General features: G+C 51.8%; 1 protein-coding gene across 1 annotated transcript in view; it reads left to right on the top strand.

Annotated features, from left to right (window-relative positions):
• Positions 1 to 15,903, top strand: part of AR (androgen receptor) — a gene marked incomplete at both ends in the record, with an annotated part of 54,071 nt that overhangs the window by 34,481 nt on the left and 3,687 nt on the right. Inside the window, 2 exons of the mRNA XM_082004268.1 lie at positions 1,675 to 1,791; positions 8,555 to 8,842. Coding sequence (XP_081860394.1) covers positions 1,675 to 1,791; positions 8,555 to 8,842 — 405 coding nt within the window. The remainder of the gene's footprint in view (positions 1 to 1,674; positions 1,792 to 8,554; positions 8,843 to 15,903) is intronic.

The following is a 15,903-nucleotide window of genomic DNA, read 5'->3' as shown; positions in this document are numbered from 1 at the left end:
GTCTAAGTGTCCTTAACGCTTGGTAATGAGCAAGGGGGAGGGGATAAGAAGAGGTGCTGATGAGAATGGTGTTAAAAGGATTTAGCGAGGAACCCAGCTGCAGGTGATGCACTCTTGCCCCATTATGTCTCCAGTCTTACCAGTTAAGGCACTGGGGGTGGTGTAATGACCAGCTTTTAATGGGACAATTCTAGGAAGTTCAAACGGATGGTAGTTCTGCAGCCCTTCGGCACAGCCCCGTGCGCACGCAGTGTGAGAAGGAGTTGGGTGTATGCTGAGCCTTATTGTGACTTTCCTGCGACCCTGTGGTGAGAGGCTGCAGGTGGGGTTTGGTACCTGGAGAAGCCGCAGCCGCGCGCTGCTGGCAGCCAGCGCCGGGGCGCAGCGGGGGGACCCTCTGTGGGCGCAGGAAACAAAGCTGCTCTCTGGAGCCGGGAGGGCGATGGGGAAGCGACAGACGGTGCCAGTGAGGTCTGTGATGCTGAGTTGCTAAAAATTTGCCGCTTTTTCTGATTCTGATATCTTCAGAAATTGTGGATGGCGGGGGGGGGGAGGTGGGGAGTTGTTAAATCAGTGCACCAAAATAGGTGCATCTCTTGCCAAAACCGGCACGTTATGAGGTTAGAGTCAGCCTTGTCTTTTTAATGGATCTCTGATGACTCCAAAGGGCTATTCCTATAAGAATATAAAAAGCAAACATCTGCAGGGTGATAAATAAAGGTTAAGGTGGATATAGACTGATTCCCATGTAGGCTGCTTATGCAGAGTCTGTGAGGTGCACAGCTCTATTATTTACTGGGACTGATTTAGTTTGGAATGGTATGAAGAACTTCAGATAAATCCTGATTCAGTGGTTAGACCTGACAAGAAAAGAAATGACGAGTCAGGAAGGAAAGTTCATTCTTGCCATGTCTAACAAATGAGGCAGTAAAAAAAAAAAAAGCTGAAATCTGGAGCTCTAAGGGCGGCTCTCTCAGCAAGTGGAAAGGTGAGTCTAAGGTACCGGTTCATCTGACAGTAAGTAACTTCTGAATTTTCTGCAAGCCCCCCTAAGCCTGCTGCTGCACGGGGTCTCCCTTACAGGGAATCGCTGGTCCCAGTTTCCTCCTGGCTGGCTGTGAGTGCAGCCCAGGGGACAGGGTGACTGGTGCCAGCCTGCCATGAGACCCACAGCGGCAGAGCCTGTGGGGCAGCAGCTCCCCATGCAAAATCGGTTCTTCAACCCCAATGTCTGTAACCCACAGAAAACAAATGCAAAAAAATAATTCAGCCCCAAAAGGCACTGTAAGGAGAGCCGTGGTTGTAGAGGGAAGGCTGCTGTCTGGGAACTGTATTCGGCAAACTGTAGGTGAGTGCTGGGGCAGGAGGATGTGTTTTGAAGGCGTTCTGGGAGAGAAGCAGCTCGTTGCAGCAAGAAGCCAAGCTGTAGACGTATGACATTTGAAGAATGAGAACCAAACTATGCATATTTAATTACTTCTTAATTGCGGTTTATTGAATACCTCTGCACAGAGCAGAGTGATTTTTCTCCTTGGAGCTCCGGGTCTGGGAGCCTCTGCCGCGCGCCTGCCGGGAGGTGCGGTGCCGCCGGCAGGAGGGATGGCCCGCAGAGGAGGGGTGCTCTGCTCTGATCGGTACCCACCACCCATCCTCTCTTCCCTCTGATGTTTGTAGGTAAACAGAAATACCTCTGTGCCAGCCGGAATGACTGCACCATCGACAAATTCAGAAGGAAAAACTGCCCATCCTGTCGCCTGCGGAAGTGCTACGAAGCTGGGATGACTCTCGGAGGTACTGTCTGAGTAATGTCCCCAAGTCCCTGCGGCGGCTGGGGCAGCCGGGCTAGTCCTGCAGATAACAAATGTACTTGGCATACTAATAGTCAGTAATTGGATGAAAAAATGAGGCTGATGGAGAGTAAGGAGCTTCAGGAAGCATTTGCAGGTTTCTAATACCAAAATGATGAATTTCCTGAAACTCAAACAAAAGTTTAATGAAACAATGTTTTCCTTAATTTAAAACCTTGTTAATCTGAAAAAATGTAAACGGCTGGGTAAGCTGGATTCTCACTCACACCAAAGCCTCTTTCCACAGAGCACTCCCATTTTAAGATGATTTTTCCCAGGCAGAAAGAGGCATTTTTCTTTATAAAATTACACCCCCGGTATTTTTCTTCACTGAATGGGTGTTGCTCCTGTATCACTGGTAAAGATCCTTGTCTATGTTCCAAAACCTGTAGCTCTACTAAAACCTGACAGAGTGCCCGTATCCAAAATCTGAGATTTTCTGCTCAAAATCTAGAAGCTACGGTATAGATCACTGGGTGGCTCATCTTTGAGTTCATTTGATGTGAGAGTGAGGAAGAAAATACCCTGAAAAACAGGGGTGATGGACCTGACCCACGATGAAAAGGCCCCCGACAGCGAAGCAGAGGGAGTCACGGGTGACACAGGAAGGAGAGCCCTGGGCAGCGTTAGCACAGCGCAGCGGGGAGCAGGGCAGCCCTGGCTGGTTAGACGTGCCAACAGTTTCCTGTAGATACTTCCACTGTTGCTGGGATGGGCAGTGCCTCCTGGAGCCGCTGGGCTGCTGGAGCGTTGTCTGAAGAACTTGCTACCGAAAAGGTTCTGGTTTATTGCTCATCCAGGAGCAGCGGTTTTCATTTTATTTCCCTCCAGAACAGTTCTTCCAGCTCAGGTACCGACAAACACGCCCGGTCAGCAGGGCAGGAGCCCACCTGCTCCCCTCCGCTTCTGCAGCAGCGGGTGGTAAATCTGAGTGTGGTGGGGACACTGCGTCACCCCCCTTCTCCCCAGGAGCTGAGACGTGCAGCTCACTCCTCTCTTCCCGGTAACAAGAAGAAAAAAAAATGTCCCAAAAGGTGAAGCGGTCCTAAAACCTCACAAAGTCAGCCTGCGCGCTGGCTCTGACTGCTCTTTGCTTGCGCTCTCCCTGCGTCGCCGGCGAGCCGTCGGCAGACGGCCGGGTGCTGCCGCTGCCGCAGCGCTTCGGGAGCGATGCGTGGGAGCACGTGCAAAGGCACACCACGGTGCCGGAGCACCAGGGACATGCCCAAGCCACCTGATGTGACCAAGCAGGCAGTCTGCTGGCCGAAGTCCCCAGGCTATCTCCGTCTCGGTTCCCTGGTACCTGCTTCGCTGGTTCTGCCCCCAGCCCCGGTCACCCAGCCCCGCCGGGAGGGAGAGAGGGCAAAGCAGCCCGTCCCCGCACCATGCCTGCCCGCACGCCTTCCTGCGGGAGTTCCCGAGGACGGCCGTTTTCATGGCTGCTGCTGGCTGTTTGTAGCCGTGGCTTCCCAGGGGAAGCAGGGAGTCTCCTCTGGGACCTTTCCCTTGTCTGCCTGGGAGGGCCGGGACTGGGATGCCACCACCGCCCCGCCGGTGGGATTGCTGGGCTCCCGAGCCAGGGCACGGGGGTGAGGGGCCAAGCCCAGCTCCCTGGTCTGCAGCCAGCAAAAGGGCTTTGTAATGCCATCCGAAACAAGCATGCTCTTATTTTTACGTTTTTTTTTCTGGTGAAATTTCCTGAAGAAAGAGAAGACATACATCAGTGTAACCTTCTTCTGCAGGACACATTGACAAAATTAATGCTAATACTGATAGCTCCCCCCTCCCTTTTTTTTTTCCTTGAGCACTTTGGGTCACCCTGACCTGTTCTGCCTGGTCTGTTTTACATTTGTTTTGAATGCGGTTTAAAGGCAATTGTTAAAAACATGCATGCTATGAGTTTGTCTGCAGTTATTTCTCCCACAGTATAGAGGCAGAGCAGCTGAAAATGCTTCCAACCTCCAAACAGTTGGTTTTACCTGTCTGTTAATTACCAGTCACTTATAGGGTATAATAGAGCTGCCTGTGACCAGCAGACCCGCAGCTCTCGGTATGTTTAATGGGAGGAGGAGGTGGCACACTGAATACCTTATTTAGGACTCTCTGCTTTGGCACAGAATGGCAATATGTCGAAGTACTTCATTATTGATTGAGATCACGCTGACCTGCAAGCTGAAATCCATTAAACAGAATCTTCTTTCCTGATCAACGCCGTAAAGCCACGGAGAAGGAGAAAAGAAAAAAAAAAAGAAGTGATAATGCCGGTTTCATGTGCTCGGATCTGCTGGTGCGGTGTCCTGCCTCTCCCACAGCAGCAATTCCGACTGCAAGCGCAGGTGCCTGCACGCTGCACGGATGCTGCCAGCCCTCGTGCACACACGGGCATCCGGACCCCACTGTCCTGTGCCAGCCCACTCCTTGCATCACTCGGCAGCGTGGCTCCTGCCGAGCTGCGGGGCTCTGTGCTTCAGGCATCTCCGGTTTGTTGGCTGCCAGTGCGTTTTAACGCTGGCGTGCCAGGCCCCGGAGGCTGGTCCCGCTGCGAGAACCAAGCGCCTCGGCCGGAGCTGGCAGCCTGTCTGCGCTGCGGGATGTCTGCGGTGCACCTCCAGCCTCTGCGCTCCCGTGGGTCCCGTCTGGGGGCGAAACCTCCCAAACATGTAAAACTCAGCTCATTTCGCTGATGGTAGGGCTAGAAAACTGCTGTAGTAATTGCTGATAGCCTGTAAAAGCCCAAGGCGTGAGTCATACCTGTATTCAGTCCTAATTAGGTCCAGTTGCCGTGGTAAAGTAGAGCTCGTGTCTTACAAAAACATTTGATGTTGGTGTAAGCATTCCCAGCAGCGGAGAGCCTAACATATTTTTTGCCACGCACTTGCAGTAGTTAATTACGTTCAGTGTTGTGGTAGATGTACCTTATTTTTCGTCTTGTCTCTTCTTGATTTCCAGCAACTGCGTCTTTATTACTTTGCTTGCTAGACTGAAAAAGCTACTTCTATTGAATATCTGTCCCCGCCATGGGTATCTATTGGCTGTGACTTAATAACCCTTTAGCCTTCTGCATAGCCACCTCGGGGAAAATGCTTCCTTGCTCCGAGGTGCATTGCCTAGTCTTTACTGTTCTTATGGCTTCTGCCGTTTGCGAACGCCTCCCTTGTACAGTGAGCACCTAATCGGGGTTTCCCTGTGTCAGCAGCATCAGTGCTCACAGGCGGCGTGAGATGCTCTCCAGCCCAGAGGTTTCCTCCCTCGCGCGGCACGGGATCCTGTTAGTCCTGTGTCCGCTGGGCCATCCTGCCAGCTCAGGCCGCTGTGTTTGTCCGTCAGCTTTTGGTGCTGGTTCAGGCTGCGAGGATGGTGTCTGGCATTCGTTGAATACGGCTCACTTCTTCGGTTGCTTGATACTTCTACTTACAGGGAAACATACTTTGCTTTAATAGACTGAGCTTGTCAACAGACCTTGATCAATCTGTTCAATGATCAGTCCTTAACATTCGTGACTGTTTTCCCATCTATGCATTGTCATACTTTTTTTTTTTTTACTAGAAATGGTTAATTTAATTTTTTGAATGAATATAGGCATTCACTAGCAAAGGGCCATGAACAACCCTCATAAGAAACAAACCTGTCTGCTGTTGTTTCAGCGTTTGGAATTACTTTTGAGATGTATCACCTGGGTGATATAAAATCATTTGGCGGTACTGTCTGATTTTATATCATTCAAGTTTTTTTAATTCATGTGGGCCAGACTGACTCAGATCTCTTAAACATGTCTGCTATACCAATACTATTACAATTATCAACTAAAATTATCATGCTAGAAAAGATCGATAGCTTGACAGGATCTGGTTTTGACAAGTCATATGTTGGTAGATGTTAATAAAAAATTTGAAGAACAGGATATAAGTCAAGTCCTGTTCCAGCTTCTCTGACATTTCGCCCACAGCTGAAATCCACGTGTGGTGCCTGGGGCTGGCAGGATTTCTCTGTCACTGCTAGTGCAAAAGCAGTTTTCTTCCAGGTCCCCAGAACTTCCCCGAGTCCCAGCACTTGTGCAAAATCTGTGCTGGAGCCCAGAGCTCTCCATCGCCGGCTTCAGGAACGGCTGGTCGAGGGCGGGCAGGTTAAGTTGCTTAAAACGTGTGTCACTTCTAGAATTGCTCTGCAGCGTGCTCCCTAGGGTTTCTTGCACTGGTGAATATTTTATCATGATACCATATAATTACGTCCTCTAAGCCTTTTTTCCACGTACGTATGAAATTTTCTCAGGTAAGCCCAAGGCGAAATGCAGACACTGTGACCTAGGGGTTGCGCTGCTTTCCGAGCCTTCCCGGGTGCTATTGACCCTGCTAACGGCCGAGCCGGCGAGCCGCGTGTTCTCAGTCACGCGTGCCGGGGTTCATCCCACCTTGGTTTGGAGAAGTGCAGTCTAGACTTCTGCCTAGCTTAGCTCATCCCAGAACAAAAGTATAACAGATGGATTTAATCTCTATTTTTTTAATTTCTGGGTTTGTTCCTGGTAGCGGCTGAGTAGGAGCTACCACCACAAAGGGTTTTTGCACAGGTGACTGAACATAAGCTACTCTTCACCTCTGAAGCCTTTCTCCATCTAAGATGAGTATTTCGGTGATGCGTGGAACAGCTGCTCCTGCAGAGTGCAGCCGTAGGGCTCCTCTGCTAAGAGCAGTTACCACCCGCCTTCCCTGCTCTCCGACACGGAGGGGTTTGGTTTACGGCTGCAGTCTCAGAGGCAGCACGGTTGGCTGCTTGCTCTCGTTTTACTTGGCTCAATGTCTTTTAGTACTAGATAATTCAATTTTAAGAAAGAAAAGTTAACACTCTAACCAAACCGTGTCCATGTTTTATACTGCGTGGGTTTGGCTCCCTTTAAGCACAGGACCTGATGGGCACTGATTATTCATCTTTGGAAGATGCGGTTCAGTTTTTATTTCTTCTTTTAAGCCTGGGAGCTTTTCTGTCCTAGCAGGACTCCCACTGTTGTCCCAAATAACTATAATGCTTAATTCCTTGCATATCTGCAGCGCCACCTCTAAAGGTCCAGTGCCAAGCACGACTATGAGACGTGGTTTCTGCCTCGGGTGGAGTCAGCCCCAGCACCTCCTTCCCAAATTCAGACGAGGTTGTTTGGAAACGCGGGATCCACGTTCTGTGCTCCTCTCTTCCCGTGCTGCTTGTCGGGGACAAAACCTGAGTGCAGCTTCCAGGGAGAGCGGTGCCGTAGCCGTCCCAGGGTGTCGGCTCACCGGGGCTTGGGAGGAGAGCGTCGGGAGTCTGCCGGACCCTGGTGCTGCCTGCGCTGCCTGCGCCTTCTGGCGGGGTGGCAGAGGGGGAGGCTCGATGCTCCAGCTGGCCTGCCACCCGAGCAGACGATGGCTGGAGGATGTCACGCTGCACTGCAGCCCTGTTTTCCTGTTGCTCTCTCTTAACTTTCTTGCTCTCTTCTCCTCCTTTTTTATAGAGCAGCCTGTCTTAATTGCTCCTGCAGTAGATCATCCAAAGTACATTGCTTAAAGATCAACATTTTGAATTGATTTACAAAGCTGCACTTTAACTTGACATTTTTATGTTTCGCTGCTTATTTTTCTAATTACAGCTGAAAGGAAATTAGAGATAAGTATCATGTAATGAAGGAGCCAAAACCCCGAGGACAGTTGGTTTGATGTTATATTCTCTGCTTGAATTAAGCGATCATCTTTTTTTCTCTAATTAGCTAGGGGGTTTTGGAGTCGGTAGGAGGCGAAGGCTATCGGCAGTAGCCTGCCAACCTGTGCTGTGCGGAACGCCGGCGTGTACGTACCAAATTAGGTGAACGCTGGCTCACAAAGAATTCTGAAGCTCCTGGCGTATCTTGCTAGCAGACTGGCATCTGTAATGAAGAGCCGGCTGCACGGGAGAGGCACTTCGTCTCGGGGACATGGGCACCGTTGTCGGCTGCCCGCAGTCCCAGCCCCTCCAGCGCACGCTGCCGGCGTGCCTCTTGTCGCTGCCCAGCAGACCAAGGCCACCCCTGCTCGAGTCTTCTCCTCGTCAGTGGGTAGCTGGGGAGACTCCAGGGAAACAGCCATGGGACTGCCTGCTAGCTTTCAAAACATATTTTCCATAACGTATTTGTAGAGCAGTGACCCGTCTGGGAGAGCGTGGTTATGGGGCAGCAGGGGCTGCAGGAGCCCTGGGCAGGGAGAAGGCTTTTCTCTCGGTTGCATCCCGCTTCCACTCTGGCCTGGGATGGAACAGTCACCTTGAGCGTCCGAGTGCAGTGGCTTTTTTTCCCTGGAGCATGATTGTCCACTGAGTTACTTGCTTGTGTTGCTGCCCTTTGTAATTTTATGTGAGTGGTTGTTTGAATTGAGTCACCGCTTCCCTCTTTTCCCCAGCTCTTCCTCTCCTTTTCTAAGTAGGAGTTAATGTGAGACTGGTCATGGCTGAGGATGTAAATGATGCTTGTTCTTTTCCATATAACATTAATGAGCAAATGGATTTCCTTGTGCAGTGTGTGCTCCCTTTTGGCCTTAGGTGAGGTCTGTGATGCCGGGGCACTCTCTGGGCAGCGTGCACTGAAGGACTAGCTGCTGCTGGCCATCGGTTTCCCTATCCTTGTAAATAGAAGTGATGGAGCTGGAGGCCAAGAAGCCTCAAGCTTTTTTTTTTTTTTTTAAGTCTCACACTAAAATGTGTCATTTCCACAGCCCGCAAGCTGAAGAAGCTGGGTAACCTGAAGACACAAGACGACGCCGATGCAGCCAGCTCATCCAGCCCCACAGAGGAGCAAGCTCCCAAGATGGTGATGACGCGCATTGATGGGTATGAGTGCCAGCCCATTTTCCTCAACGTCCTGGAGGCCATTGAGCCTGGCGTGGTGTGTGCCGGCCACGACAACAGCCAGCCGGACTCCTTCTCCAACCTGCTGACCAGCCTGAATGAGCTCGGGGAGAGGCAGCTGGTCTACGTGGTCAAATGGGCAAAGGCCTTGCCAGGTGAGCTGCAAACCAAACAGATCCCACCGCTTCCCTCGCACGTGCCCGAAGTCCCCTGCTTGCATCGCCTGGGGTGGGTTTCGAAGGCGGTGGTCTGCAGCCAGTGTCCCACCATCACACAGCCCCTTGGGGGAGCGTCTTCACAAGGTGCCTGCTGCATGATGACTCCGTAACGCAGGTTGCGGCAGCGCCAGGTTTGTCCCCTTTGTTGGGAGGTGACTAAGGCGTGACAAGGTATGCTGAAATTTGTGCTCTTGGGTCTGTCCCCGCCGATTGCCCCCGCACGCGGTGTTGCGTAGGCATGCGTCTGCTTCCCCGCGTGGGAAGGGCTGTTGCTGGTCGGGGGTTCAGGGTCTTGCTCTCTTCCCGCTCTCCCTGCGGGGGTTTGCTCCGCGTCCAGGGCTGCGGCCACCAGCGCTGCAGAAGTCTCCTCTAAACAAGTATCAGCCCCATCCCGTGCAGTGGTGAAAAGAGGAGATTCCCCAGGTGAATCAGAAGCGTGCTGCTTCGCCATGTGAAAGTGAGACGGGGGAAAGTGGGCTGAAAGGAGCTGAGGCTTGAGAGATGGGAGAAATCCTTCCTCACCGTTTTTGTATTTCACAAGCCAATTAATTGTAAAACAGCAAAAGAGAGACACAGGATCTCTAACGGCTTTCTCCTGGCAGTCAGGTTCCTCTTGTGTGACAGGCTGCTGGCGTGTATTTGTGATGCACTCAAGAGTCGTGATGCGGGAATACATTAGAGACAGGAAGTTTCCAAACGGTAATAGTTACCGGGTGCTGTAAACGGCTGGAGTAGATGGCCTTGAAAGGTCCCTTCCAACCCAAAGATTCTGTGGTCATTCTGTAATCCCGCTGATAAATGTGTTTCATTGAACACACCCCTTGGTTCTGAGCATCGAGGTCACCAGTCTGTAACACGCTGCCTATTGCAGTCCTGCTGGCTGAGTGGGGGGAATTACAGAAGATGGAGATCACTGGAGCGCAGCGGGATCCCGTTCACCTTCCAGCATCCCTGAGATGGCAGCATGGGGATGGCACGAGCTGCCTTGCTCGCCCCGGCCCTGTTCCTCAGGAAATGTCACAGGAAAGGGGGATCCTACTGTGGGGTGATGTGACCAAAGGAGAAAACTGAGGCAAAATAAGTTTGCCGCTATGAGCCAAAACCTGGTGATGAAATGTAGTCAGACGTTTGATGTTCCCCGAAATTTAGCAGTCCCCTTGGAAGTAGCTTGACCGGTGGTTCAGGAGGGGTGTTAGTCTTGAGTGTGCTTAAATGCAGAATAGCCCATTCTATTTCTTACATTTTTGAGTCAGAAAAGGTTCGCCTAGCTTGTGGAACCAGGGACGACCCGTGATTGTCTTCCGGCTTACCTACATCAGACATCAGGATTTCTTCAGAAAAGTACATGGAGACATCACCAAACGAACTGGCAATCCAGGGCTTTAAAACTGCTGGAGTGCTAATGGAAAGAGAGTGCTTGAAAAACAATTTTCATTGTCACAACCCCCTCATCAAAGGCTTTTACTCTCCCGTACTGCACCCGATCTCCGACCCCATGGTGTGCGGCGGGGCCAGCTGCTGCACCGCTGCCGCCCGGGGCTGGCGCCCGCTGTGCCAGCGGCAGCATCTGGGCAAAATTAAGTCTGGTTTTCTTACACCCGAACAGTCAGCGGTCACCGCTCTCTGGGCAGTTGCAGCATAACCGCAGCCCCCTCCACAGGCCAGGGGCTCCCGCGCGGAGCCCAGCTCTCCTCGGAGCGCGGCGTGGGCGCGCTGGGGTGGGATGCTGCCCCGCTGCCGTCCCCGGCCCGCTGGCCGCGGAGCTGGTGCCTGACCATCAGCATCGCTGTGCCCGAGCAAGCGGCAAAGACAGTTCGTTTTCCTCAGCTTTCTCCAGTGCTTCCCTGACACGTGCCAGCACCGGGGCTCAACAATGATAACCACAAATTCGCCATTTAGTCATTCTCCTGATATTTGCCAGGGAAGGAACACACCACCGCAGCACTGTGGCCATTGTGGTGCTCCAGGCGGCGGTTACGCTCGTCCCGCGGCCGCGCGAGCCTGGTTCTGCTGCGCTGGCGCAGGCGCTCCCCCGGCAGTGGGCGAGGGCTGGGCGCAGCTGGCGGCCCTTCCCTGCCCGCGCTGCGGCCGCCTTGCTTTTTGGGTAAACTTGCAGACTCCTACCCCGCAGCCAGAGGTAGTTTGCTATCTATAATTTATTTAAATTACATTTTGGTTAATAAAGCAGAAGTGCTTCCGGTTCCCGGGTCTGCGTGTTGGCTGGGCAGCCTGGCGCCCGGCGGGCTCAGGAGAGGGGCGACGCGGGCGAACGCACGTCGGGGAGAAGTAGTGGAAACAAAACCCAAGCAGTATAAAGCAGCGGGATGCAGTTGTTTTTATCAAACCAGAAAGATCTTTACACGGTCTGTTGGGAGAGTGGAGGCTGCCTAATGAACGCTGTTGCTGGCAAGGCGCAGACCGGAGGGTTGGACCGGCCGCTGCCTCGGCCGCGAGGAGGAACGGTGCCCGAGGCCGGCAGCCAAAGCGGCGCATCTCGGCAGGCGTTCCTGGTGCCGAGCTGGCGAGGCTGTCCCCTGCCCCGCAAGGCAGCCCGGCAGCGGCCGTCACCCGGCTGCTGGAAGTGCCGCGTGGTCCTCGGTGGGTCCGCAGTAAGGGTGCAGATGTTATCCCCTCTTCCCCTTCCCGCGTTAAGGAAGCACGTCTGACCCTGGCTTAGCTAAGCCTGAGCAGCCCTGCGTGTCCGTGAAGGTACATATCGATGTAAAGGGGCGGAGGATTTACTTTCCAGTGACTGCTGCTGAGGAGGGGGAACCCGCACCTGTAATAGAGGTAGCCTCCGCCTGATCGCCCCGGCGATACAGCGGTATCGGTTAACGCGCGATACTGACCTTGCATCCCGCGTTGAACGTCACCTGTTTACCAAGAGCGATCAGTATGCAGCAAGGTGTGGCTGCACTTCTTCCAGTGAGGTTTCGGTGATACCTTAGAAACAAGACTGCATCAGGCAGGAGCATTTCTGAATCCTGCCTGTCTGCAGCAGCAATATCAACCTCAGTCTAGCGGAGAAAATGTAACGTACGGTCCTTTGGACCCTACGCAGTTGAAATTCTGCATAGGAGAAGGTGGAATCAAGCTGCGGTTTCCCTGGAAAGGAAAGATTAAATAACCACAGCTTGCCAAGAAAGCTGCTGAAATACAGGATTAAAAAATCTGATTAAATCCATAAAATCTGTCCACTCCAAGGTAAGTGGAAGGAGTATGCGTTTTCCCTTTTCCGCATACGTAAAATCAGTAAGGGTGTTACAGTTAATTTAGATCAGCACTCAAATGCCTCAGTTTAAAGATCGTTCTAACTGGCAGCGAATGAAAAGTCGTCCGTTCACTCCCGACGCTGTTAGGAAACAGTGAAAAACGAGCGAACTGCGAGAGCGCGGGGTGGGCTGTGAGGGCCCTTCACTAGCAGGGCGCAGGAAGGGCGCGGCAGGCCGCGGCGCCGCTGCCGGTAAGGCAGGCGACCGGCCTTCCGAGCAACGCGGTGCACGCGCGACGGGGCGAAATCCTCCGCCTGGTAGCGCGGCAGATGGACCCGTTCGCTAGCGCTAGCGCCGATTGCCGCGTGCTTGCCGTTGGCTCGCGCTGTGTGGGTGTTCCAGGCCGCTGCTCGCTTGCTTGCTTCTCCGTTTCAGATATGCTGCCTCATGGCCTAACTCAGCCTTTAACTGTACGGAGCCGGTTAATTGTGCGTCTTTTTCCATTCTCCGGACAATAAAATTTCCAGGTACGAAATGAGTATTTGTTTATATTGGAAATGTCGCTTTATGGTAACGTGTGAGGTGTTCAGCTGCTGATCTTTTAGGAAGACACCATTCTGGCACAGCAGTGCATCAGGAGAGAGGATAAAGCATTTCTTGCCAAACTGTGCTGCTTTAAGATTATTCACGAGAAAAAGGTTACGCATTGATCTTTTTCAAGTCATTGGTAAATTTAAATTTAATTTTACTTTTGCTATGATTTCTTTCTGCAGAAGGTATCTTCATTTGGGTCTCTTCAAACTATGCCAGTATAAAAAATTTAAATCCGTTGTGGCATTAGGTTTGTATTTGTTTTCTTTTACAGTGATTTTGGCCATACATCATCTAAAATGCCTGGAGCGGGGAGGTTTCCAGGAAATGATGGGTATCTGGTTTGTGAAAATCAGTTTTGTTTCATCAGCTCAGAAACCGGAAGCAGTGATTCCTTTTAGAAAAGTCGGCCACTGTGTTTCTAGAATTTGTTTTTGTGGACAAGCAGAAAGCAAACTTTGAGTCCTGTAACAACAAAACTTTCCTTAAACAATGATAAAGCTTGCGCAAAGATTTTTTTTTTTTAGTGGATGTAATTACATAATGAAGTGCACCAAAATCCTTCTCATAGCAAAGATTTGGAGCAACAGACGCTTTCCCCAGATGCGCTGAAAAGCTGCTGCCGGGGGTTGAGGGAACGCCGGTGGTAGGTGCGAGCTGCCGCCTGCAGAGGCGGCTTCGGTGCTGGCTCGCCCGGGCGCAGCCCGCCCTCGCAGCGTCACGGCGGGGCGCGCGGAACGAGGAGGTTCTGCCACAGCTGCTGGTGTTTCCAGCGGCTTCGCCCTCTTGATGCTGGACCCAGCGAAATGAGGATGGGTCGCTTGTGTGAATTAGGGTTAAATTTCACAGAGTTCCCTCTTCACAGGTATGTTTTCTGTGTCCAAGTCACTTAGAGAGTGTAGGTTTCCTCTTTGGTGGTAGGATTTATGGGCCTCGCTCCCAGAATATAGGCACGAGGGAAGCCAAACATCAGAGGCCTCTGGTTTGCCATCTTCCTCCCCCACCTCATCCTCTCCTGCCTTGGCTTGCCTTCATTTCTGGCCCTACGGCACCTCTTGGGCCCAACTGCTCGTCGGGAAGTTCTCGCGTCTCTTTTGAAGGCAGAGCATCTGCCATCATAAATACATTCCTATTGGCAGGATTTTCTTGTCTGCGTGGTTAAGAGCACCTTTCCTGGGGAGTTCCTTTGCCTGAGCACGCTGGGGTGGGTGTCCTCGCCACCCCGCCGGGAGGGCTGCGCTGAGCCTTCTTCAGAGCTTCCGTCCAACTGTGGGAGAAGGTTCGGCCGTCAGTCTGCAGTTTGATCTACTGTTTTCATGTTTGCCCCCTTTTTTAACAGAGCATTGTCTGCTAATTCCCTCTGAGGACAAGATACTTTTTTTTCTTCAAAGAGCAGTTAAAAAAGGGGGAAAACCCAGACTTGGGGATTTGTGGGGTGATGAGTGTGTCGCAGACTGACAACGCGTTCGTCCTCATCACTCGGTGCCAGCGTGGGAGCGTCCCCTGCACCATCTCGCTGCCTGTTCCCTGCAAGGTCTCAACTGCAGGGGCCAGCAGCATGGCTCCTCTTCAAGTAACTCGAGTTTTTCCAATCTTTTCAGGAAGTCTAGGCCAGGAAAAAGAACAGCGACAAGTATGGAGCAGGAGGATATTCAATGAAGCAGTCACTGTGAACAGCTTAGGTTTTGCTAGACAATGAATTAATCTCTGACCAAATTTACTGGAAAAATAGAAAGGTTTTTTGTAGCACGAAGTACTGTAGTTAAATATGAAGATCTAACTTAGACATGTCCTAGAGATGAGTATGACTGATTTTATGAAGTCCTTGAGTTGCCCAGGTGCCTTGTCTGTCCCCGTCTGCTTGTTCACGAGTTTCACTCTGGCTGCCAGAAGGGTCACGTTTGGCCGGGAGCTGGGAGCCCTCGGCTGGAAATCACCTATTCGGGTTCAGTAGGATGCTGCTTGTGCACAAGCTTCAGTTTTTCAATCCGGTGACATGAAAGCTGAAAGGAAAATGGACAAGTGTAAAGCCAGTTTAGTCAGCAATAAAACATGAGTCGTGCTCCTTTGCAGTGACAGCTTCCCAAGCAAGGAGCAGATACTTGTCTCAGTGGTTTTTAATTATACATTGCAGGTGTTAGAAACGAAGTAACATACGATTTTCTTGAAACCAGGTTACATGTGACTACTTACAAGTGTCTGGAAAAAAGTACAGCGTCGGAGGTGATGCTTGCGCCTGTGTTGTAAGCATGCCTGGGTTTTAACTGCGAACCGCCGTCTGGGAATCCTAATTTGAATTTACTTGGTATTTTTGTTTAGCTTGTGATTCAGCAAAGGTTTTCATATCCGTTTTCGTAGTCATTAGGTAAATGCATTGTGTATTTGGCAGAGAGACCGAAGCAGTCCGCCACCCTGTCATGAGGCCTCGGAGTTGCTAGCTCTAAGCAGTATACATTAAAATCCCTTTACTTAAATTTGGTGAGGTCCTAATGGGTTGAAAATAAAGGGTTGTTTCCTCGAGTGCCAGAACGGCAGCGAAGGAGGCGGTTGGTTAACGAGCGCTCGCTCCTGCCTCAGTGCCCGGAGGAGCTGATGGGGCTGACCGTGCTGCCGCTGGGGCTCCCGCGCCCCCGGGCCGCGCTTTCTGCTGGCAGAACAGCGCAGACGGGCCCGCATCGGCTCCTTGTTCCGCTCGCTTGGACATACCGTCTCTTTTAGGATGTTGAGGTGCTGGAGCGTGTCCAGAGAAGGGCAACAAAGCTGGGGAGGGGTCTGGAGCACAAGTCTTATGAGGAGCGGCTGAGGGAACTGGGGCTGTTTAGTCTGAAGAAGAGGAGGCTGAGGGGAGACCTTATCGCTCTCTACAACTACCTGAAAGGGGGTTGTGGCGACGAGGGTGTTGGCCTCTTCTGCCAAGTAACTAGTGATAGGACAAGAGGAAATGGCCTGAAGTTGCGCCAGGGGAGGTTTAGATTGGATATTAGGAAAAATTTCTTCACTGAGAGGGTGGTCAGGCATTGGAACAGGCTGCCCAGGGAGGTGGTGGAGTCGCCATCTCTGGAAGTGTTCAAAAAACATGTGGATGTGGCGCTTCAGGACATGGTTTAGGGGACATGGTGGCGCTGGATTAATGGTTGGACTTGATGATCTTGAAGGTCCTTTCCAACCTAGTGATTCTGTGATTCTGTGATTCAC

Source organism: Phaethon aethereus (assembly GCF_964289735.1).
Source record: "Phaethon aethereus genome assembly, chromosome: 10".
In the NCBI taxonomy this organism is placed as follows: Eukaryota; Metazoa; Chordata; class Aves; order Phaethontiformes; family Phaethontidae; genus Phaethon; species Phaethon aethereus.
This window is presented reverse-complemented; position numbering and strand designations above follow the sequence as displayed.